This window comes from Fukomys damarensis, unplaced genomic scaffold (assembly GCF_012274545.1).
Source record: "Fukomys damarensis isolate Sample0158 unplaced genomic scaffold, DMR_v1.0_HiC HiC_scaffold_39, whole genome shotgun sequence".
NCBI lineage: Eukaryota > Metazoa > Chordata > Mammalia > Rodentia > Bathyergidae > Fukomys > Fukomys damarensis.
This window is the reverse complement of record NW_022900951.1, coordinates 83,468,520-83,493,220: the sequence shown is the minus strand read 5'-3', so window position 1 is coordinate 83,493,220 and position 24,701 is coordinate 83,468,520. Positions and strand designations below refer to the sequence as shown.

Here is a 24,701-nt window from a genome sequence, read left to right as displayed (position 1 = left end):
ACAATCTTTCTTAAGAGGAGTAACTTAAATATTGAAGCACTTTTCATGGATCATGAAATACATTAAAAATTACAAGAAATTTTATTAAAGAGATGCTTCTTGTTTGACTTTGTGTCTCTGTGACTAAAAGAAAAACTTATGTTATTTAATAAAGCTTTCCAGACTGGAAGAAAGAGGGAATCTAAGTTTTGTTGTCTCTATTGAAAACAAAATTTTTTTTCAGCTTTAATTGAGTTTATTGGTACATTTTAAGGATACAGTACAGTTACATTCATTGTTGGGAATTTGTACCTCTACATGACATGCCTTGGTTCTCATTTTTTCCCTTTGTCCCTGCCCTCCTTTCACCCCTTCCTCCCCTTCCCATCTACAAACACTTTATTTCCATCTTTTCATTATCTAACATTTTTGAAAACAAAAATTTTGAACTACTCTTTCACTATCAGAATATTTTAAAACATTTTCCCTTGAAAGTGAATTACATTATACCTTTATCTGTGGATGAGCAAACGGGGAGCTCTGCACAAGTATTCCTATGTTAATGTCTGCTTATCTATCTATATTGAGATGAAATAACCTATAGAACAAAATCTTGTAACTTGCTCATATTTAAAGCTAAGTTTGACAGGAGCTATATAATCTAGCTACCATTTCATATATCAAGGAACTGTTACATTGTTTTCCATTTTTCTATTTAGAACAAATGCATTAAAATTAAATTTGGAAAACACTGTTTCTAAGTAACCTTCAGCGTTTATAATGACTTCTGGGCTTGGAACTAGCGCCCTTACTAATGCTGTAATCAGAAGTGCTTCATCACATCAAGTGACAGCATCTTTTGGTTTGTAGTTTTAAACGGTTTAGAATCCAGCAGTGTTTGTTTTAGAAAAAGTTATGTTTTCTGAGAGCCAATAACCTAGACAAATTGATATATAATAATAATGGAGTAATATTGGATCATATTTTCAATTGTTTAATACTTGTATTTAATGTGGATTTTTGTTTCACAATCTGCTGGGTTTTCCCCCTTTTGATTTCTGAAGTGAAATTTTATCAGAAAATAAAAAAGTACAAGAATAAATATCTTTAGAGTACGATAAAATTTTAAAGATTTTTATAACACAATTAGAAGACATGGTTGAAAAATAGTTTGACTATAGTGACCTCTTACATGCCATATGTGGATTGCCATTTTCTAAATAATTAGGATTAAATAAAATGCATTTAGCCTGTATTAAGCATTAATGAGAACATGTTCATTACCTCGCTAAACCAAAATACAGTTAATAAAGAGTGCTCTGGCTTATAAGGCATGTAATCTTGTTTTTATTATAGATGCCTCAGATATTTTAGAACTTGGCAATTATGCTGAGATGTTAATGCATTTTACTTTAGAGTGCATTTTATTAATTTATGTTTTCAGAACTTTGGGGAATAACTAACAAGGAAAAATGCTTTTTAAACTATAGGTAGTACAGAAATAATTGATTGTTAGTAGTGCTCATATCAATTTGTATTGGTTGGTGTGGTGTTGTAGGGCATAAGAGAGAAGTAGAACACTGAAATTAGGAAATCGAAGTATTTGGTTGCTACCTTAGGGGCATCATTTTAATTGTGCCAAGGTGAATTTTTGGTGTTAAAAATAATTGTGTCTGATATTAGAAAACAACTAGGAAATAAATATTTAAGTGTTGGCTCTGCTATTTAGTGGTTCTATGACCTTGAGCAAGTTACTGTAACCTCTCAGTGTTTAATTTGATATAGATAAAATGTTTAGAACCCTTTCTGGTGTGTAATAGGCACTCAATATATGTTAGATATTATTGTTTCTATGAAAATTTATATTTTTCTACAGTGTCGACTTGTTAGATGTTATCCATTTTATTTGTTCTTTAATCTTTAGTGATTTACAGTGAAAATATTTGTCATCATCTATTATTTGATTAGCAGTAAGACTGACTTTTTTTCAAGTTATTTATTGATTAATTATACTTATGTGTGTGTGAGAGAGTGAGAGGAGAGAGAAAGAAGAGAAAATGAAGCTCTTCTTTGTGTCCTTTGCTCAGTTTTCTAGTATAGTGCTTATCTTTTACCTATTGCTATGTGATTGCAGTATCTTAACCCTTTGATATTTGTATAAGCATTGTTTTTCTTAGATTTTTATAGATACTTAAAATATTTTGTTATTCTAAAAATCTTAATCTAAATTTTATAATTTATTTAAACATAATTGTAGATTCTCTTGCAGTTGTATGCAATAACACAAAGATCCCATACACCTTTTACTCAGTTTTTTTCAGTGGTAGCATCTTGCATCCTCCTTTTCTAATGAACTCAACACCACAAAACTGACATGAATCTATTCATGAGAGCAGTCTTCATGACCAAATCATAACTTTTGGTCCCACCTCTTAATGTGACTTCACTGGGGATTAATTTTCTCACAGGTTACCTCTGGGGAAGACATTCAAACATAGCACCTTCAGATAAGTATTTGTATTGCTCCTACATTTTGGCTATTAAAAGTAAATCTGCTGTAAATATTTTTGTATAGGCTTTTTAATTTTGTTTTATAAATTTTTTTTTCTTTTGAGATGGGGTCTCACTTTGTAATTCAGGCTGGCCCTGAACAAATTAAGTAGCCCAGGCTGGCCTTGAACTCGGCAATTCTCCTGCCTCTGCCTCCCGAGTGCTGGGTTTACAGGTGTGAGCCACCACACCCAGCTTGTTTTATAGATTTTTTAACGTGTCTTCATTTCTCTGTGATAAATACCCAGGAATGCAATCACTGGGTCGTATGGTAGTTGCATATTCAGTTTTATAAGAAGCTGTCAAATTCTTTTTGAGGGTGGCTATACCATTTCTTCCTGGCAATATTTGTGTGATCCAGTTTCTTGGGATCCTCACTATCATTTGGTGTTATCACTATTTTTTAAATGTTAGCTTCTTGTATATAATTATATTATTTTGTAGTTTTAATCTACAATTTCCTTGGTAGCTAATCATAGCCAATGATAATGATATCTTTTCCAGCGCTTATTTCTTGTCTGTTCTTTTTTTTTAGTCAAGAAAGCATTCAAAATAACAATATATTATATGAGTCCTTTTGCATAGAGGTTTGAGTAATGCCAACGGACAATACGATTTTACATATCCATATTTTATTTCTGTGCTGTTCAAATGAGATTTTTTCTAATGTTAAATTTTATCTTATTGATCTTGTAAAAATCAACTGTATCATGTATTTTTCTATTGTTTTTCTTTCCAGTTTCATTGATTTCTGCTTTTGAATTTTTTTCTTCTGAATGTTTTGGAATTGTTTTGCCATTCCTTTTCTAGGTCCTTAAGAGCTTAAATTATTAATTAAACCTCTTTTCTAATAAATGCCTACATTTTTATTTTAAGATCTTTTTTATGCTATAAAGTTTCTATCACTACTGCTTTAACTGTATTGCACAAATGTTGATATTTTAATTTCCATTCAGCTCAGTGTATTTTTCATTTCCTTTGGGCTTTCTGTGTTGATCCATTTTAGAAGTGTATTTAGTTTCCAAATGTTTGGAGATTATCCTGTTAACTTTCTGTTGCTGATCTCTAGCTTGATTTGACAGCAATTGAAGAACACATCCAATATTTTAATTCTTAAATCATTTTAAATTTATTGAAATTTTTATGACCTATTATTATTAATCTTGCTACTGTATTTGTTACATAGATAATTGAAAATAATGTATACTTTGCTTTTTTTGGTGAATGCCAATTAGATCATGGTAGTTAATGGTGTTTTTGAGTTCTTTCGTATTCTTGCTTATTTTCTGATTCACTCTATAAATTTTCAAGAGGGAGGTGTTTATTCTGTGTAATAGTGAATTTATTTCTCCTTTCAGTTTTATCAACTTTTGTTTGATATATCTTTGAGCTTTGTTATTTGTTATATATTTGTTACCCATACGGTAACTAAGACAGAGGATGGGTCTTTTTATCATTATGTAGTATGATCCTATGTTTGTGATAATTTTCTTTGCTGCACCAGAGTCTACTTTATCTGATAATAATATACTCACGTAATATAACTTTGCATGGTAGCTTTTTTAATTTTTTAATTTTAAGTCTGCTTATTTTCAAAATGATTTTCTTGCAGATAACATATAGGTAAGCATGCTTTTTTATTCCCTCTGCAAATCTTTTGTTTTATTAGTATATATAGGCCACTTATAATTATTGCTGTCCTAAGTCTGTCATCTCTTTATCTCAGTTGTTGTTTTTTCATTTCCCTGTTTTCCGTTTCCTGACTTCCTGTTGGTTACCTAAACATTTGTTAACATTCTATTTTGATTTATCTATAGTGCTTTTGAAAGTATCTCATTGTACAGCCTTTTTAGTAGTTCCTCCAGGTATAATGTATACATACAGTCTATTAGTGTTGTCATTTTACCAATTTGAATGAAGTATAGAAACATTTTCTTCATGTGCGTCCTTTAACCTTTCCCAATTTATGGTGTAATAGTCTCAAACATTCCCTCTATACAGATTTAGAACCACATCAGATAGGGTAATAATTTTTTGCTTCAACATCAACCATAATTAAGAGCATTTAAGGTAAGAAAGAAAGCCTGCTGTATTTACTGATAGCATTTGCTGTTTTATTTCTTGTTTCTTCCTTCCTTAGGTTTCAAGATTGTTCCTTATTCATTATTTTTATCATATTCTTTTTCTTTAGAGAACTTTCTTTAGCTGCTCATTAAGATGGTTGTTGACAACAAACAAAATGCTCTGCAGTTCTCTTCATCTTTCAGTGTCCTGATTTCCTCTTCATCACTGGAACATGTTTTCATTAGTTATAAATTGACAAGTTTTTAGTTTTCATACTTGAAAAGTATCGGACTACTTCCTATTGCTTCCACAATTTCTCAAGAGAAATCTATTGTCATTCAAATAATTTTTCTATAGTGGTTAGATGCCATATTTCTCTTGCTGTTTTCAAATATATTTATTTTTCAGTTTAATCATTATATGCCTTTGTATAAATTTATCTTTTTTCTCTGATTCTGTAGTCTGTTTGTGCCCTTGTTAAATAAGTTTTCAGCTATTATTTCTTTCAGGGTTTTGTTTTAGCTCCTTTCTCTTATTGTGATGACAAGAATATTAGATCTTTTGTTTTATTTCCACAGGACCTGATGCTTTGTTAATTTTTTTTCAGTGTGTTTTTCTCTGTTTAGATGATTTCTGTTATTTATAATCTGACTTGGTGATTCTTGTCTCTACTCCATATAGTATGCTGGTAGGTCCTTCTGAGATTTTGTATTTCTGTTATTGTATTTTTCAATTCCAAAATTTACATTTTGTTTTCTTTATAACTTCTATTTCTTTACTGGGCTTCTTTTCATCTACCTCACTCCTTCGCTGCTAAGGCTGATTTTATTTCATTTGTTTCAATGGATTTGCAATTGCTTTTTGATGTATTTTTCATCATTAATGCTTTAAAATCTGTCATCTTGATGTTGGCATCTATTTATAATATTTTCTTTCATTTTGTGATCTTCCCAGTTCTTGGTAGGATAAGTTATTATTACTGATTGAAACTTTTCAGTGACATTTTCATGTTATGGTCTGATAGTCTAGATGTGATTTAAAACTTTTACTTTGGCCAGCTTTATTTGAAATTACAGGCAGGAGAAGGATGCTTCTTGATCCCTCAAGGTGGGAGGAGAACTTCAGTTTCTCCACTTGGTTACAGTGGATATTTGAAATCTTAGTTTCTGCTATGTGTTGGGGGAACTCCTGTCCCCCTGCATGAACTCTGCTGACAATATAAGGATGGGGTTCATTGTCTGGCACCAGAGATAAAAATCCTGTCTCTGTGTTTTCTGTGGTATCATACATACTAGTTGGATTTTTGGGGTGTCTTATTATAGTCATATGGTATTTAGGCTTTTTGTGTCTGATTTATTTCCCTTAATATTATATTCTCAAGAAGCATTAAAAAAAAAAATTAAGCCGGGGATTTTACAATTTATCCAAAGACAAATTCTTCTCCAGCATTGAACCTATGAAATCAAATTGTGTGCTTCCAAAATATAATGCTGGGTCAGGCATTGGGTAGACATTCCCACTTCAAAAAGGAGTAACAGGGCCAGAGATTTAGCTCAGTGGTTCCACCACCTGCCTTGCAAGCACAAGGACCAGAGTTCAATCTCCAGTACAAAACAAAAAACAAAAACAAAAACAAATCCAAAAAACAAAAAGAAGCATCCACCTTCCTACAAATTTATCCAATTTATCATTCTTTAGATCCAAGTAGTATTTCATTATGTATAGATATCATATTCTCTTTATACATTTGTCTATTGATAGACACATTGGCTGCTTCCAAGATTTAGCTATTATGATTTGTACTGGTGTATACGATGTTATGCATATATCAATGTAATATGATGTTTTCAACTCTTTCAAGAAGCTACCTAGAGCCAGGCATGGTGGCGCATGCCTGTTATCCCAGCACTCTGGAGGCTGAGGCTGAGGCTGAGGCAGGAGGATCACTTTGAGTTCGAGACTAGCCTGGGCTACTTAGTGAGTTCCAGGTCAGTCTCAACTATATAGCAAGATCCTGTCTCAAAAAGCAAAAAAAAAACAAAACAAAACAAATCTACCTAGAAAGGGAATAGCTGGGTCAAATGGAATTTCTACTTTTAACTTTTTGAGAAATCTCCATACGGATTTCGATAATGGTTCTACTCGTTTATATGGCTTTTTCACCCACAGATATGCCAGCATTTGTTATTTCTTAATTTCCTGATGATGGCCAGTCTTTCTGGAGTAAGATAAAATCTCAGTGTTGTTTTAATTTGCACTTTTCTAATAGCCAAGGAAGTTGATCATTTTTTCATTTATTTATTGGCTGTTAATATTTCTTCTTTTGATTTTTAACCTATGAATATCTTTTTGGATTAGATGAGTTTTTTGAATGCAACAGACTATTGGATTCTTCTTTTTGACCCATTCGACAAATCTGTCTCTTTTACTGGGAAGTTGAGACCATCAAAGTTGAGTTACTGAAGGGTACTGATTTATTTCTGGCACTGTGTTCTTTTTTTGTTGATGACTCCTTTATTTTTCTGTTTTTGTTCATCTGTTTTCCTTCCTTGATGTATTCATTGCATATGAATTTTTGGCTTTGTTGGTTTTGTCTAGGATATTCTTGAGTATTTTTTGCAGTGCTGGTTTTGTGTTCGTGTTCGTGTTCTGAAGTTGTTCTTTATTTCTCCATCTATTTTGAAAGAGATTGTTGCAGGGTATATTAATACAAGTTGGAAGTTGTTTACTTTTAAGTCTTGAAATAATTCACTCCAGGCTTTTTTAGCCTTTGAAGCTTGAATTGAGATGTCTTCTGTAATCCTAATTGGTTTACTTTTTTCCATGATGTTTTGCTTTTCTCTGACAGCTTTTAAGATTCTGTGTTTTTGTTGGACACCTGGTATTTTGACTAAGATGTGTAATAGAAAGCTTCTTTTTTCATGGTAGTTAGTTGGTGTTCTGTAAGCCTAACTTCCTCACACTTGGAAAGTTTTCTATTATGATTTGTGTAAATAGATTTTCTAAAAATTTCATTTGTGCTGTCTTCTAATTTCTAACTCCAATTAGCCTTAGGTTGGTCTTATCATCGTCTACTAGCTTGAGGATGACTTGTTTCTTGTTCTCTTTTCATATGTAAAACCTCTCCAAATAACTCATTGTAATTTACATTTTGTCCTTGATTTCAGAAACCCTTTTTTCACATTGGTGATTTCTTCAGTGTATTAATTATGCATATACTTTTTATTTCTGGCACTTTTTTCTGACATGTTTTTGTGGAGCCTGTATCTTCAATAAATTTTTCTTTCATGTTTTGAACCATTTTGCTCAGTTCTTTCATTTTTGCATTTGTTTCTCCCTTATCCATATTAGTTTGTATGATATTTACATGAAATTTGAGTCATGTCATCTTTGAACTCAGCAAGTTTCTTTACCTCTTCTTAATCAGTTTGTAAAGCTTCACTGCCTGGTATTGCATTCCTCTTCACTGCTGCTCCCTGGTTCTGCCTTGGGAGAGTTGGGAGACCTTGGGGGCTTTCTAAATGGTTTGGGTCTAGATGTCCCCCTAAAGCCTCATGCAGTCATCAGTCGGGCTTTTTGGAGGTGGCTGGATCAGGAGTGTGTGATGTTGGGATCAAGGGTGTGTGATTACTAAATTAATACACTGATGATTTTGGCATAGTTCTGGGTAGGATTAGGGTGTCTCACCTTGGGTGAGAGTACTACTCTCCCTAATGGTGGATAGCCTGGATAAAATATAAGGGACAGACAGAGGGTCATTGTTTGTCACTTGTTTGCTGCTTGCTGGCTGCTGTCTGCCATGAATTCTTTCTTCTCTATGATGCCCCTCTGCCATGCCTCTCTGCCGTAGATCCAGCCAACTATGAAATGAAGCCTCTACAAACTGTGAGGCAAATAAACCTTTCCTCTTTATTTATGGGTATCAGGTAATTTTGTCTCAGCAATGAGAAAAGTAACTAAGACATCTTTTGTTACCGATTGTGTGTGTGTGTGTGTGTGTGTGTGTGTGTGTGCGCGTGCGTCTGGTGCTGAGGGTTGAGGTCAAATAGTGTGAGGAGAGACTGTAGTTCTTATGAAGGTATAATCTGTCTTCTGGTGATGTGTTTGTAACTTTACTTGTCTGCAGATAGTTTTTACATATTCAGCTATTTCATTATGGTTTGGACCTGATCACCCTGTTGTGAAGAGAGAATTATCCTGGTTATACAGCATCATCAGATCTGCTCGTGTATCATTTATACATGTTAAACCTTACATATACTCATTCATCCTTTATTAGTGCTGTTTATAAGTTATATTGATATTAGAAGCCAGTCTGCAACGTGGAAGGAGAAAGGAAGGGAAGAAATAGAGGGATGGGTGAAAGTGGGGTGTAAGTCAGTAGAAGGATAGTACGTAGGAAAAATAATAGGCAAAAAATTAGATGGGGGTCAGACTCTTTTGGAGTTCTTTTATATTAAAGGATTAGTGTTGAGGTTTTTAGGAAGATACTTGTGGGAATGAGGATGGGATGTAGGAGGAACTAGGTGTAATTTGGGCGTGAAGAAAACTGCAAGGTTGTCAGAATCTATTGGTATATTTTGGCACCTGTAAGGTGAAGAAGAGGCTGGGGAAGACAAGGGGCTAGGTAAAATAAAGAAGAGCAAAGACAATAGAATGAGAGGACAGAAGTCTCATACCAGAGAGGATAGGAAAGACTGGTAGAGAACAGAATATATGGAACAAAAACCTTGAAAAAAAGAATTTTAAAAGTGAGATAAGCATGTACAGAATTAGAAAATAGTATTGCTGCAGAAACTAGTATTGGAAAAAAGGAATAGAAAGAAAGGGGCTAAAGGTGTAAGGAAAGTGGGAAGGGTAGGGGAAAGGTAATAAGGGAGAGGGCAGGGACAAGGGGAAAAAAATGAGAACCAAGACCTGTCATGTAAAGGTACAAGATCCCAACGATGAATGTAACTGTACTGTATCCCTAAAATGTACCAATAAACTCAATTTTTAAGAAAAGAAAAAAAAAGGAATAGGGAAAAGATGAGAAGAGAGAGAGAATATAAACAACACCTACATCAAAACAAAAAGAAAAGAAAAGAAAACATATGCACAACACACACACATGCAAATCTGCCTGGAATGCAGGTCAGCAAAAGAATGTACATGCAGTTCCCACATCACCACTATGCCATAAAGCTTGACTGTCCACAAAACTTCCTTCTTGCCTTACTTGTGGTCTGTTTCATGGAGGTACACCACTTTCCCCTCTGTCCATGGTGAGGGGTTTCAGTTTCCTCGATCCCAACTTCTTAATTCAGTCTGTGCTTCGAGCATGGTTAACTTCAATTCTTTAGTCTCTGCCTTACCATCTCAATTCATTTGAGAGGAGGAGGATACGAAATAGTGACAGTGAGTACTCCTTCACCTTCTGCCCATGTCCTATGCTACCTTTGTGCTGGACAAACCTCCAATTTTTTCCCTTTTTTGTCACCAGCAGTTCTCTGCCCCAGCTTGACCTGTCTTTTCCTTTGCACTCAAGTCCCCAAATGACCCTTTCTCCGGAATTCCCCTTTCCAGGTAGCAAGCAGAATTTGACATGGTTCCCAGGCTTGGTTTAAAGACTCTTTTACTCCCCAGCCCTGCAGTGTGAGATAATCGCTGTTCAAGATTTCATGCTATCTCAGACTTTTCTGATCTTTGTGGGAATGGTGGAGAAGAGCTCACTGTGGACTAACTGATCAGTATCACTCCTTCTCATCTCTAGGAATGTGTGATTAGTGGTGGGTCCTTGCCTGTGGACTCAGTGGTTGTCATACATCCTGTTTATCTTCTCCCTGCCTGGGGCGGGGAGGGCTTCCCTTGCCAGAGTTGAGCACTGGAATGGATGCCACAGATATGCAACATTCCCCAGCCTTCGAGGGATAGTTGTGGGGAGAAGGTTGTCGATATATGCAGAGTCTGTCCCAGGAGTCTAACCTCTGCAGCACTACTAGTTCAGTCCCTCAAATTGTATGGGAAACTTTCGTGATGGCTGCCCTCTAGAGGAGCGGGAGCAGGGGCTGTGCGGACCAGCTGTGATGGCTCTACTTCCCTGTGGTTTGGTCTATTGGTATGGTGTTTCAAATTAATTTTCTGTCTCAAGGTGTAAGTATCCCCACCATTTCAGCATACTTGTATTTTCAGTGAATTTATGAATATCTGTGATATGACTCCTTCTCTAGTCAGCCATGTTGGTTGGATCTTGTCTCTAAAACTCTTAAATCATCAAATTAGGTTCAAACCCCAACAGTTAGCCTCAGTTCCACTTAAAAGATGAGTCAGGCAGTCAGGAAATAACAAACCAGCCCAAACTGAGAGAAATCAATAGCCACTTTCTGGACACTGCAGACTTTGGATGGAGTTCACGCATTTCTATATTCTTAAACACAAAAGAAAGTTTGTGTTTATATCACCTAATATCACTAAGCAGAGGTAGTGATGATATCAAATTCTTCCTCTATTCTAATAATTTTCAACTGGTGGTGATTTTGCCTCCATCCTTTCTTCCTGGGAATATGCGGCTGTGTCTGGAGACATTTTTGGACAAGAATGGAGAGGTGTTAGTGGGTAGAGTCCAGGGATCCTGCTGAACATCCCTCAGTACACAGTACAGTCCCTATACAACATTATCTAGCCCAAAATGTCAGTAATGCCATGCTGAGAAATCTTAGTCTAGTCCTATGATGAGGAAAATGAGATTTGATGTCCAAGGCCTTTCCTATTTTGGGGTGAGATCCATTTAACATGAAAGCAAATCATACTAAGTAGTATTTGCTTCCTTAGTTACTTCTGTGTATGTGATTTAAGGTTAGGTCCTGAAATTATTCCAGTACGTGAGACAAATGATGAACATTTTAAAATATGGTCATAAATCAAGTACAAATGTAATTAGAGCTATTAAAGAGGTTTCAGAAATACAGCCAGTTACAAAATAAATGACAATAATCACCTTCTCTATTTTTAAGAAATAGTAGTTTTTAAGAAATATAATGAAGAAAGTTCTATTAACAATATCAACCAAAAGTATAAAATTCCTAGGAATAATCTTTTTAAATGTGCATCACTTAAATGAATAAAATTACAAAATTTTACTTAGAAACATAATAAAACCTGTAAACAAAGAAGAGACCCGCTGAAGGCACAGACTTGGAGATAAAAAAGTCTTTTATCTCCACATTAACCTATGCATTTAAGGCAATTCTTGTAAAAACCATAATGGGACTATTTGGGGTTTTTTCCCCTCAGAGAGTAGTATTTTATTACTTCCACTGTTTGAAATGCCACTGCATGCTGATAATGAGAGATATATGCTGTGGTCAAAAATATGGTGAATGTTTACATTTTTTTTTAAAGTTATTACAGAAAATATATTTTCCATTAATACCCATCAGAATACTCCCCCTTGCTTCAAACACACTTATTCCATCATTCTTGCCACTTTCTGAAGCAGTTCTGGAAGTTCTCTTTCATGAATGTTCTTAGTTGCACTTCAGTATCCTGAATTAATTCACAGTGTTTGCCTTTCATCATCCTTGCAATTGTGGGGAAGAGCCAGAAGTCACACAGTGCCAGATCTGGTAAATAAGCCAGATGAGGTTACACCATAATGTTTTCTTTTTTATTGAGTTTATTGGTACATTTAAGGTATACAGTACAGTTACATTCATTATTGGGATCTTGCACCTTTACATGACAGGCCTTGGTTCTCATTTTTCCACTTGTCTCTGCCCTCCCTTCACCCCCTCCTCTCCTCCCCATTTACATTATTTGAAGGGAAGGAAAGAAAGAAGAGCTTAACAAGATTCAAAAGTTCAAATGGGGGAGTAAATATATGAGAGTACCATCTCTGTTGTTTTTAAGGAAAGTAATGATAAAGTACTTGCAGGAAAATATATGAAAATGTATAAATTTATTCTCTTCCTGTATGTTGAAAATATATAATGTGTATACAATAAATGAATTCTAGAACTACAATTATTTAAGCTCTGTTAAAGAGCAATGATAGAAACAAAAATTAGTACAATATTTTAAAATACAGAAATAATAATCCTATGTTTATAATGATAACATTTCGAATCTGTGATGGGGTAAGAATGGAATAGTGAATAAATGAATTACCTTAGCTGGCTATTTCAAGGAAGGGTTAAAGAGAGTTATATTTCCTTAAAATATTAATCAAAATGCCTCACACGAATTAAAGGTATAAAAACAGAACTAAATATTTTGAAGGCATCAGTAAATATTTCTTGGATTGGAGAGAGGAACAATATATATATGCATATATCTTTTATGTACTTACATATTTCTGTGGTACCAAGAATTGAATTCAGGATCTTCACATTGAACTACCATCCCTAGCCTTTAAAATTTTTATTTTTTTATTTTGAACAACGTCTGAATAAGTTGCTAAGTTCTCTAGGCTGGACTTAAACTTGTGATCTTACTGTCTTAGCCTCCCAGCATTTATATGTAATTTTTAAGTAATGTAGTCAAATGGCTCCAGAATAAAATTATAAATATTATAAATAGGTATACTGCCCCCTACCTGTATTACTCCTACTCCCTTCCCACACTGAGCTAACAACTGTAATTGTACACATCCTTCCAGAGTTTCTTTGTGGATTTGTTAGAAAATTGAAAATATGCATTTTTAGCCATCTACTATTTTTAAATAAATGTGTACCTTATACACTATTCTGTACCTGATTTTTAAAATTTATACTATATATTTTATTTTTTGATACCTGGTATTGAACTTGGGTCTTTGCGCTTGCGAGGCAGGCAGTGGAACCACTGAGCTAATTCCCCAGCCGTATACTATATATTTTACTATGTTTATTTAAAGTATTTGCAGTTTTGTCACATTGATCAGTATATAGAGAGCTTTCTCAATATCTTTTTATGACATCATAGCATTCTGTGGTCTAAATGTTCTATAATTTGTACAGTACATTAGTGATTGGGCATTTGAGTTGTTTCCTCTTTTGCTAATACAGTGAAGTAACAGATATAATTTTGCCTATCACTTTGCAAGCATACTCGTTTAGTGTTTTCAGAAAAATTAACTTCTTTTTTTAAATGACAAAATTAGCAATAAATAAAACTTCAAGTTTAATTATGATGTCATATTATGGAAGACATTTTTTCAGCTTTAATTGAGTTTATTAGTACATTTTAGGGATACAGTACAGTTACATTCATTGTTGGGATCTTGTACCACTACATGACAAGTCTTGATTCTCATTTTTTCGCCTTACCTCTGCCCTCCCTTCACCCCCTCATCCCCTCCCCATCTACAAACACTTTATTTTCATCTTTTCATTATCTCACATTTTTTTCTTTTCCCTTATTACCCTTCCCCTACCCATCCCACCTTTATCACAAAACATTATTGAAAGGTTATTTTGGAATAAAAGTAGTCCTTTTATATTTTGAGTGTCATAATGTAGCAAAATAATTTCCTCTTCATCAGCAAGACACTTGTTTACTATTTAACCAACAAGTAAATAGTATTAAACTACATATACAAATACTTACTACATATATTTCTCTCATTTTATAAATGCCTATAGTTTATTTTCTAAGAAAATTCAATTCTATCTAGACTCATTAGAATGTTTCCATTTAAATATTCCAAAGCAATATGTTAGGGGTATTGAGCAGGCATAAACTCAAGTAAAGATAACAGTCAGATTTGATTCTATAAAGAAAAAAGATAACTTTAGAGCTTAAAAGAAAACCCAAATTTTCCTATCTGTCTACTTCTAAAGGGTCCTTATCAGAGTTATTTTTTTAAACCAAACATTTTCTAACTGAACACATGGGCTTAAAACATAAGACATGTAGTTTTATTTTCAATTCACTGGTTTTTATTCTCAATCAAAGGTTTTAAAACTATTTTAGAAGGTGGGTTTGGTGGCACAGGCCAGTGCTTGGGAGGCTGAAGCTGATGGCCATGAGTTAGAGGCCAGCGTGGGGTACATAGTGAGTTCAAGGTTCATGAGACCCTGTCTCAAAAAAAAAAAGACTACAGAAAGACCTGAATTAAACAGTTTTTTTTTCTCTCATTGAGTTTATTGGTACATTTTAGGTATACAGTACAGTTGCATTCATTGTTGGGATCTTGTACCTCTGCATCACAGGTCTTGGTTCTCATTTTTTCCCCTTGTCCCTGCCCTCCCTTCACCCCCTCCTCCCCTCCCCATTTACACTTTATTTCCATTTTTCATTTTCTCATATTTTTTTCTTTTCCCTTATTACCTTTCCCCTACCCTTCCCACTTTCCCTACACCTTTAGCCCTTTTCTTTCTATTTCGCATTGTCAATTATATCGTTAGGATCTTATGTACTATTATAGTTTTTCACACCAGAGAAACTATTCGGTATTTACACATGTGTGACTTATTTATTTCACTTAGGAGTATATCCTCAATATGTATCCATTTTCCTATGAATGGATCTAATTTCTCATTCTTTATGGCTGAGTAGTATTCCATTTTATTGAAAAACCACATCTTCTTTATCCAGTCTCCAACTGATGAGCAAAGACTTCTTGTCATATGTTAGATGAAATTGATTTTGGTGTATTTGCAATTTTCAGTGTTCTCTTAAAAATAAGATTGATCTCTTGCAAAAGGTAAGGGAACCAAGGGATGGAAGGAGGGGAAGAGTAGGGAGGGGAAGGAGATGCAGAAAGAATTAAGATGTGTTATGTACCTGTAGCAATACAATTATTACATATTACAGAAATGTACTGATAAAATTTTTTAAAGATGAGATTGAACACTTTTTCATATATTTAAGAGCAAGAGTCTTTTAAAATGTGATATGCAGACATAGAGCATCAAATTTAAAAAGGATGGAAAGATTTAACTACATACAAAGTAAAAACAAAGTGAAAAAAACCAGTGATGAACTAGGGTAGGGGAGTTTTTACAGAGCAAGAACCAGTAAATAGTCTTGATATATACTTTTATTAAAAATCAGTAATAAGGGGACAGTATTTTCCAGTTAAAAAATGGGCAAATGGGTAGTTTATGAAGAAATTAAAGTACCCATTAAACTCCTTTAAAATACAACCTTCCACTAGGCAATGAATTGTAAATATAAATGCCTTTGCTATAATTGGTTATTTTTTAAAGTATACATGTGGTACGTCTCCTAAATGAAACTAGGATATTCCATTGTACACATTTAAGTAATTGGTGGTAGTACATGGTAGCATTCCCAGTTTCTTCTCAGCATCTCTTCCCTGCCCCCTTCTCTCCTAATAGACCTGTTGTTTTGGGTCGCAGTTTTATATGTTGCCACGAATTATTCTACAGTTGGGTATGGGCAACAAGAGATTTTCGTGCAGTTACTTACTAAGTACTTTTTCCTTTTGAAGGGGAGATAGGATATCTGCACTTATGTGTTAAAGCCTAGAAAAAGTTGATTTAATTCAGGAGAAATATGTTTTGAATACTTACTCTCATTTGCCGTGTACAGTGATCTATGGTAAGTATTAAAAGATTTTAACTGTATTTTCAAGTAACTCATTAATCTTATCTGTGTCTATGCAAATTAATTTCTCCAGCTTCATTTCTTTTATAGTTTTGTTGTTAGATTTTAAAGCAAGAGGCAGGTAATATGTATTCTGAAAATTTATTCTAGACTTCTATTTATTATTTTCTCATATTTTTGTTATGATATAATTAATATACCACAGCCATTTAAAGTATAAAATTTAAGTTGAGTATGGCAGCTAGGACTCCGAGAGGCTGAGGCCATTCAGTAAGACCCTGTCTCAAAAACAAAAAATTATAAAGGACTGAGATTCAAGCCTAAGTACTGAAAAGACAAGTATAAAATTCATTTCTTTTCAGACAAGGTATCATGATACGATATGGGCTGGCTTTCAATTCATTATGTAGAAGGAGACAGCCTCAAATTCTTTTTTCTTGCCTTAGCCTCAAGAGTGCTAAGATTACAATATTGCACCATTGTGCCTGGCTCAATTTTTCACTTTTTATTAGTTTCAAAGTTATGTAACCATCACTGTAGACAATGTTAGAATATTTTCATGATCCCCAAAAGAAGCTTTATACCCATTAATAGTGACTTCACATAGGAAAATGGATACATTTTGAGGTTGTACTCCTAAGTGAAATAAATAAGTCACACATGTGTAAATACTGAATAGTTTCTCTGGTGCGAAAAACTGTAATGGTACACAAGATCCTAATGAGATAATTAACAATGTGAAATAGGGAGAAAAGGGCTAAAGGTGTAGGGAAAGTGGGAAGGATAGGGGAAAGGTAATAAGGGAAAAGAAAAAAATAAGAGAAAATGAAAAAATGGAAATAAAGTGTTTGTAAATGGGGAGGGGAGGAGGGGGTGAAGGGAGGGCAGGGACAAGGGGGAAAAATGAGAACCAAGACCTGTCATGTAAAGGTACAGGATCCCAACGATGAATGTAACTGTACTGCATACCTAAAATTTACCAATAAACTCAATAAAATGAAAACAAATAGTGACTTCACATTCCTCTCTTCTCCCAATCGCTGGCAACCATTAATTGACTTCCTGTCTCTGAGGTTTCTTTATTACGGACAGTTCATATTAATCAAATCATTTGTGACCAGCTTCTTTCACCTGGCATGTTTTCAATACTTATCCACATTGTAGCATATATCAGTATTTCTTTTTCTTTTTAAGGCAAATAAAAATTCTATTATATGGATATATTACAGTTTTTTCATCCATTCATCAATTAATGGACATTTGGGTTGTTGTCCAATACTGCCATGAATTTTCATGTACAAATTTTTATGTGAATGTTTCATTTCTCTTGTGCATATATTGCTGGATCATATAATAACTACATTTAACCTTTTGAGAAAATGCCAGTTTTCCAAAGAAGCTACACTATTTTACACTCCCATCAGCAGTATATGAGATTTCTAATTTTTCCACATTTTCTTACACTTGATATTATCTGGTTTTTATTTTACTCATCTGAAGTGGTTTTCCATTATGGCCTTGGTTTGCAGTTCTTTGATGACTAATAGCCTTGAGCATGTTTTCAAGTGCTCACTGGCTGTTTTTGTCAACAATTTTGAATCTTTCTGAACATTCTTTTATAGTCACATCTCCCTCTAACCACCACCTGGGAAGGTTCTCTTCTTTAAGAGATTTATGGCATTAGATTTTTCTCACATGGATAATCCTGGATGATCTCAAAATACTTAACTTTAAACCTGTCTGTAAAGTCCTTTTTTTTTTTTTTTTTAGTACTGGGGATTGAACTCTGGTCCTTGCGCTGGTAAAGCAGGCACCGGAACCACTGAGCCAAATCCCTGGCCCTATATAAAGTCCTTTTTGTAAAGTAAGATCATATGTTCACAGGTCCTGGGCATTACAATCTAGTCATCTTTGAGAACTATATCTGAATACCGTACCATAACAATATAAAAAGTCTTTTGATACATAAACATGAAAGTTTTCCATTTATATAGACACCTTTAATTTCTTTCAATTGTGTTTTATATTTTTGGTGTTCAAGTCTTGCAAGTCTCTTGTTAGTTTTTTGATGTTATTCTCTTGGGCAATCATAAATGAAGTTCTAGTCTTATTTTCATGTTTTGATTAGCCATTGCTATAATATAGACAATGTATTATTTTATATCTTTCATTTTGCAACTTTGTTGAACTTGCTTATTTTTCTAATAAATTTTGTATGAATTTCTAGTTTATATTAATGATAATGTTGTCTGTGAGTAGACATAGTTTTACTTCTTCTCTTTCTGTATGGATTCCTTTTATTTTGTTTTTTTCCACCTAATTTTCCTGGCCAAAATTTCCAATGTAGTATTAAAGTGGTAAGAGTAGACATCCTTGTTTTGCTCTTGAAGGTAATGGGAAAATATTCAGCTTTTTACCATTAAGAATGATGTTACTGTGGATTTTTAATGCCTTCTATAATGTTGAAGAAGTTCCTCTTTCTTCCTAGTTTGTTGAGTGTCTTTATCATGAAAAGATGTTGGATTTTTGTCATGTGCTTTTTCTCCTTCTCTTGAGATGATAATGTTTTTTTTTTAATAACAGCATAATTAAGGTATAATTCACATCTTAAAATTCACCCTTTGAACGTGTACAATTTGATGGTTTTTAATAATTACAGAGTGTGCATCTATTACCACTTTGTAATTTGAGAGCATTTTCATTGCTTCAAAAAGAAACCCTGTACCCATTTGCAGTCACTCCCCATTAGCCCTGTCTTCAAGGCCCTAGCAGCCACTGGTATACTTTCTGTGTATGGATTTGCTTATTCTGGATATTTCATATAAAGAGAATCCTGTGATATGTGGCCCTTTGTGTCTGGTTTCTTTCACTTAGCAAATTATTTCCAAGATTCATCCATGTTGTAGCACATAGCAGTACTTACTTGTTCTGACTCAGGACAACTCCTTTCAGCTTTCTTTTTCTCTGACTATCTTAGCAAATTTACGGTTTAAACTCTTGCTCACACGAAGCTCCCTGTCACCGTGAATCGCTTATCACCAAATCTTCATTTTTTTAAATGTGGAAACTTGCAACTTGAACCCCTTTCTATTGTTTCAAATAAAGTCATTTCTTTTGGGAATTGATTGGAAGCTCTCTTATGGACAGCCTTTAACTTGGGGAAAGTCTTGAAGTGAGTACTTTTCTATTTGGGCAGTGAAAATAGCCACTGGCCTTTTTGCTTACCTTGTCAAATGTGGAACTTAGTACTGCAAGTGAGCTGGGGTAAGGTAATCAGCATTCTCAGCCCTTTTTGCCTGAGGTAAAACCTCTGTCCTATGAATGGGGCTGGCTAGAGGAAGCAAGCCTCTGGACTCGTAGCTGTACTCATCAAAATTGGTGTTGGATGCGATGAGTATCCCTTCTAATCTGTATTGGAGCTGATGAGGAATTCTGGTTGCTTGCGCTTCCCACTGAGACACTATATTCCTTGAGGGAGAGGTGGAGGCAGAGGGAATCTAGTCTTCTTGGCTATTCTAACCTGGAATGTAATTTGCATCAAGGTGAGCAAAGGAATGGGGAGTAGGAAGAAGTAGATTGTAGTTCATATGCCATAGACTCTCACTGTTACATTACTGAGTTTTAGCAGGTTTTCCTGAATAAATATTTCATTTGCTCTATGCCCTTAGGACAATTTCCAGCAGTTTCCAACTAAAAAATACTCTGCTAGTTATGGATGTTTCACTAAGAAACAGTTCCATGGAATTTTTTATGCCACAGTTATGGGAGTGGATTCCTTTTCCTACACTGACGTTTTTAGTGAAGTAAAATTTTATGAAGGTAGAAAAAGCCTGGCCTAAGCCATGTGGATGAATTATTTTTTAAATCAATCATTTGATACTTTTACCATTATTTGTTTATTAGCTTTCAAGGTACAGTACTTGCTTTTTCATGCCTTGTTTTTATTTCTCCCTGTGTGAACCTTGTTATAATATTGTTTTACTTTTTAAAAATTACTTTAATGACATATCTTTCTGTTTGCTACTGTGAGTTTTAGGTTTGGCTCCAGCATCTACTGTGGTCACTACCACTACTAGTTCGAGCACCATGCTGTTTACTTCAATATCAGGTGTTTCTACCTCTACAGCTGCTACGGAGCTTTTATGTAAGTTATACTGATTCCAGAAAACAATGTTATTTTAATTTGCCAGTGTAAGCTATAGATCTGTGGATCTCCTGCGTCTCATAAATTATCATTATGTTTGAACTAACTGTTGCTCTCAATAGTAGCTTTGCTTAGAGCTTAATTGTCATAGTTTCAGCTGTAAAGTTTTTTTTTATTAACATGGTTCTTGTAGCTTAAAATGATAAATGTAAACATCTAATTAATTAAGTCTGTGATGTTTTGAAACAACTTCTTTAAGCTATTAAAAATAGGAAGTCAGAGTTTTGGAAAGTGTATCTCAAGGGACAAAGTCTTATTATCCATGTGAAGAAGATAAAGAGGCAAATAAATGCCGGAGACTTGAGATAGTATATTCTTCTATATAGGCCAGGTCTATGGTCTTTACATTTTACCTCTCAAAAATGAAACATAGTGAAGGACCAGCTATATTTTTGGAATTCTAATTGAAACCCATGTGATGTCTCAGGACCTCCACTCTGAAGAAGAATACCTAGATGTTTTGAACTGAGAGGTGGGACATTAATTATCTTGTGATTTCAATTTCTACATTACCATATCTTCCCTTAGGAGACTAATGACATGTTAAAATATTGCATTTTGTCTATATCTTAGGTAATTCTTTATTACAGATGCTTATAAACTGACTGTACCTTTGAGGTATTTTCACAGTGCCTTGATGCTCATTGCTAACCTTTACTGTATTATAATCCTAGCTGTAATGTGGTTCTCCCTAAGTCCTGTGATAACAAAATTTTTGTATTTCTGGGAAATAAACTTGCTAGGGTATTCTGACGCTGAGGTTAGTGTGACTAGTGGCATATAATACTCATTCCCTTGTGCAGTTGGCATAGGCAGATATTAGAAGTGTTGGTTATTACATGAGTTTCATTTTCTATGATTACTTCAATTTTGAGACATGATTGTGATTCTGGAATCCTTTTGAAATATGTAAGAAACATCCTTCTCAACCATAATGAGTTTAATAAGTGTGATTTGATGAATATGACCCTGCTGAGATTTGGAGTTAAATCATTGAATTACATGTAATTCTGTTTAAAAATTTGCCCTCTGATTATTCACAGGTTTTCCCCCCTTCCTGCCTCTGATGTCCTTCCCCACAAAATGAAAAGATACTTGGATCACAGTACATTTCAGTAAACTTTAATGAATTATAACTTGTATATCATAAAATCAACTTATTTTAAATGTTCAAGTCAGTGTACCCAATGTGTACCTGTTACTATTATCTAGTTTTAAGACCTTTCCTTCATTTTGATAAGATCCTTGTAGATCATCACTTATCTATAGATCTGCTTTTTCTAGAATTTCATGATTTTTTTATGAATTACTAATTTTTTTAATTTAAAAGAGTAATAGTTAATACTGTCTTGTCTCTGTAGTTGGTGCTCCGACAATTTCTGCTAGTACACTTGGTGGTATAATCTTGGAATGTGGATTAAAATTCTCTAGAGTTGGTGGAGCAGCTTCTACAACATCTAGTAAGTTTTTGGAAATATTGGGATGTGTTGGGGCACTCATTTGAAATGCCCTACATAACAAACAGTAAACATGTAGTATCTCTATAGCTTCTAGTACTGTCAAAGTGTGTTGTGATTGTCTTATCATAATCTCCAAATAGTATACCAATATAGAAGACTACCAAAGGTTAGAATGAGGCAGCTGATATCAATGACAGTACTATTTATTTATTTATTTATTTGGTACTGGGGATTGAACTCAGGACATTGCACATGTGAGGCAGGTGGCGGCAACGCTGAGGTAAATCCCCAGTCCAACAGTGCTTTTTTGACTATTCATCTGTCAATGAACAAAAAAGTAATACAATTGATATCCTTCCTTGAACACTGCAAACTGTATACATTTATTGAATATCATACAAATATAAATATCATATTTCAAAATTATAATTAGGACTGGGACTATAGCTCAGTGGTAGAGCGCTTGCCTAGTATGCACTAGGCTCTGAGTTTGATACAAGCATTGAAAAAAATTTTTAAATGATATTCTTCTTTAAGGTGACCACAGTCAAAACTGTTATTAAATTCTTGTCAATTTTAACACTTAAGAACTTTTGTTATTACTCATAGTGTTTAATATCTTGGGATTAATAGAGATTTTTATTCTCTAAAATTTAATTTTTGATCTTTAGTAAAAGTGACCCTCTCCTAACGTTGATTCCAAACCATCCTAAGTTTGTTTCTGCCTATGAGGATCTAGTTAGGTTGAAGTTGAAAGAAAACTGTGTTATTTGTTGTCTGAAGCTATTGTGAGCTAGGTGAGTGGGATTAGTTTGCTATTTAAACTGACCATGTAAGTAGGAAAGTCATGTTTATTTTTTTTAATTTATTTACGGCTAAAATAAATTTTTCTTCAAAACTGGCATAAAAGTCAACCCCTTTTAAGCTTAAAATAGTTATTCCTAAATGGAGTTGTAGAATGTCTCTTTATATCTTCTTTCACATGATCAAGACTTACTGAGTTTCTACCACATAGTAGCCTAACCGGCAACCATTGAGAATTGTATGTGATTTGTTGTGAGAACTTTCCAAATTACCATATTTGCAAAATATGTAACTCATACTTTGACACGCAAAATCTTGAAGAAAAAAAAACTGGTTGTTTCATCCATGAATTGTGTCATTGAAATGGAAATTGACATGCATCATAACCTATTGTTTATGTAACTAAAGCTCAAATTCCTTCTTGTAAACTGGTACCCTTGACTCTAGCGGTCCCTTAGCACCATTCCATCTACCATTACCTTATGTACTTACCTGCCTCCCCATCAGACAATGCCTCAACCTGACACTCTCAATCCAGAATTTTTTTTTACTACTCATTTTTCCATCCCCCAAATTTATTTACTTGTTCGGATACTTCACCTCACAAAGCAGTCTTGCAATTATATCTGAAAATTTACAGGTCTTTGAAATTACTATCTGGCCTAGGTACAATCTTCAAATTTGGAAAAGAAGCTTGCTTTTTATGAATTCCATTTTTCCTATGAATCTGTGAAAGTGACATTGCCCAATCCCAGCGTAAAACATACAGTTGTTAATTAGGAACAGGATTAGAAAATTGTACCACAAGATCATTTAAAGGATGTTTTCACCACTTTATATAATGATTAAGACTGTCAGAATGAAATTCATTTGGATTCAGTTATTTTATATTATTTATAGAATTGTGCTTCCTTTTCACTACACAGATAGTATAGAATTAACTGTATTAAATGGTTTAAACTAAAGTTGTATCTTGCAAAATCACACTGTGATAGAACCTGCACTCTCAAATCCATTGCTTCTTTTGGCTTTAATTAAAATATTGTTGTTATTTGAATACGCCAGAACTAATTTACACCTTTGAAACTAGGATAAAACATAAAGGACAAAAATACTACATAAAAAAGGTTAAAATAGTCATACCATTTTGTATAAGACCCAAGATTCCAAAATTCAATATTCCTTTATGTTTAGGCTGACAGGTATTAATTTCCCAAAGGTATCTTTCAGTATCTTTGGAGGTGTTTTGTTTTCTTTATTCTACTGTTTCTTTAGTGGTGGTGTGTTAGATGCTTTTTTATTATAGAAACTACACATACATGTATCACTTCCTCTAGAGAGAACAGTTTTGTGTTTATTTTTCTAGCTTTTTTATAGTATATAAAACATACATTAAATTTTCCTGTGTTTCAAAAATGGTATTACACTGTTTCACTCAATCCTAGAATTTGCTATTTCCTCTTAAATGTACATCTTTGTATATCTGTCCATGTCAAAAAATACAAAGTAATTTTTTAGAAAATAGTCTTTAGATGAAGATATGCTCTTTTGCAAGAAGGGTCCTTGTAAAATTTTTCTTCATTTCTTGACTGCAGTATTCATTCATACCGCAGTTGCTGTTACTTAAAAAATTATTTCTTTCTTGAATGTAGTAGTTACTTCTTTGAGTGAATTAGTCAATAAGTGACTTTATTGATAGGATAATTAATTTTCAACATTTTTGAAGTAGGATTTCCTTTCAGATAAATTTTTGTTCTCAGATGAAGAAAATGACATCTGGCTATAAAAGAATACTACCCTAAATCCAATCTGTAATCTCTTCAGTGTCCTAATTGTTCATGATCCCAGGGATACTGTCTTCCTCCATGGTGCTTATTTCACTCTCAAAAGGACTAACACAAAGAATGGAGAATTACTGCAAGGATCCTTGTGCTAAAAGGGAAACTGAGTCTTATAAAAATCAAATACAGATATTGCTCTGTCACTTTTACTTCAGGGAAATTGGAACTCAAGAATTGTTTCAGTTCAGGGTCTGCCTAGATCAAATATAGCACAAATTTAATTTGGTTATTTTTCCTTTGTCTATTTCTCTCTCTCTCTCTCTCTCTCTC

At 33.9% G+C, this 24,701-nt stretch overlaps 1 protein-coding gene across 2 annotated transcripts in view; it reads left to right on the top strand.

The window, feature by feature from the left end:
• Positions 1 to 24,701, top strand: part of Nup62cl (nucleoporin 62 C-terminal like) — an 89,139-nt gene that overhangs the window by 8,961 nt on the left and 55,477 nt on the right. The window contains exons 2-3 of one of the 2 annotated variants that reach the window (XM_010611809.3): positions 20,153 to 20,266; positions 21,688 to 21,786. In XM_010611809.3, the coding sequence (XP_010610111.1) occupies positions 20,209 to 20,266; positions 21,688 to 21,786 (157 nt within the window). In that variant the 5' untranslated portion in view covers positions 20,153 to 20,208. The remainder of the gene's footprint in view (positions 1 to 20,152; positions 20,267 to 21,687; positions 21,787 to 24,701) is intronic. The other variant, XM_010611801.3, reaches the window with a different exon arrangement.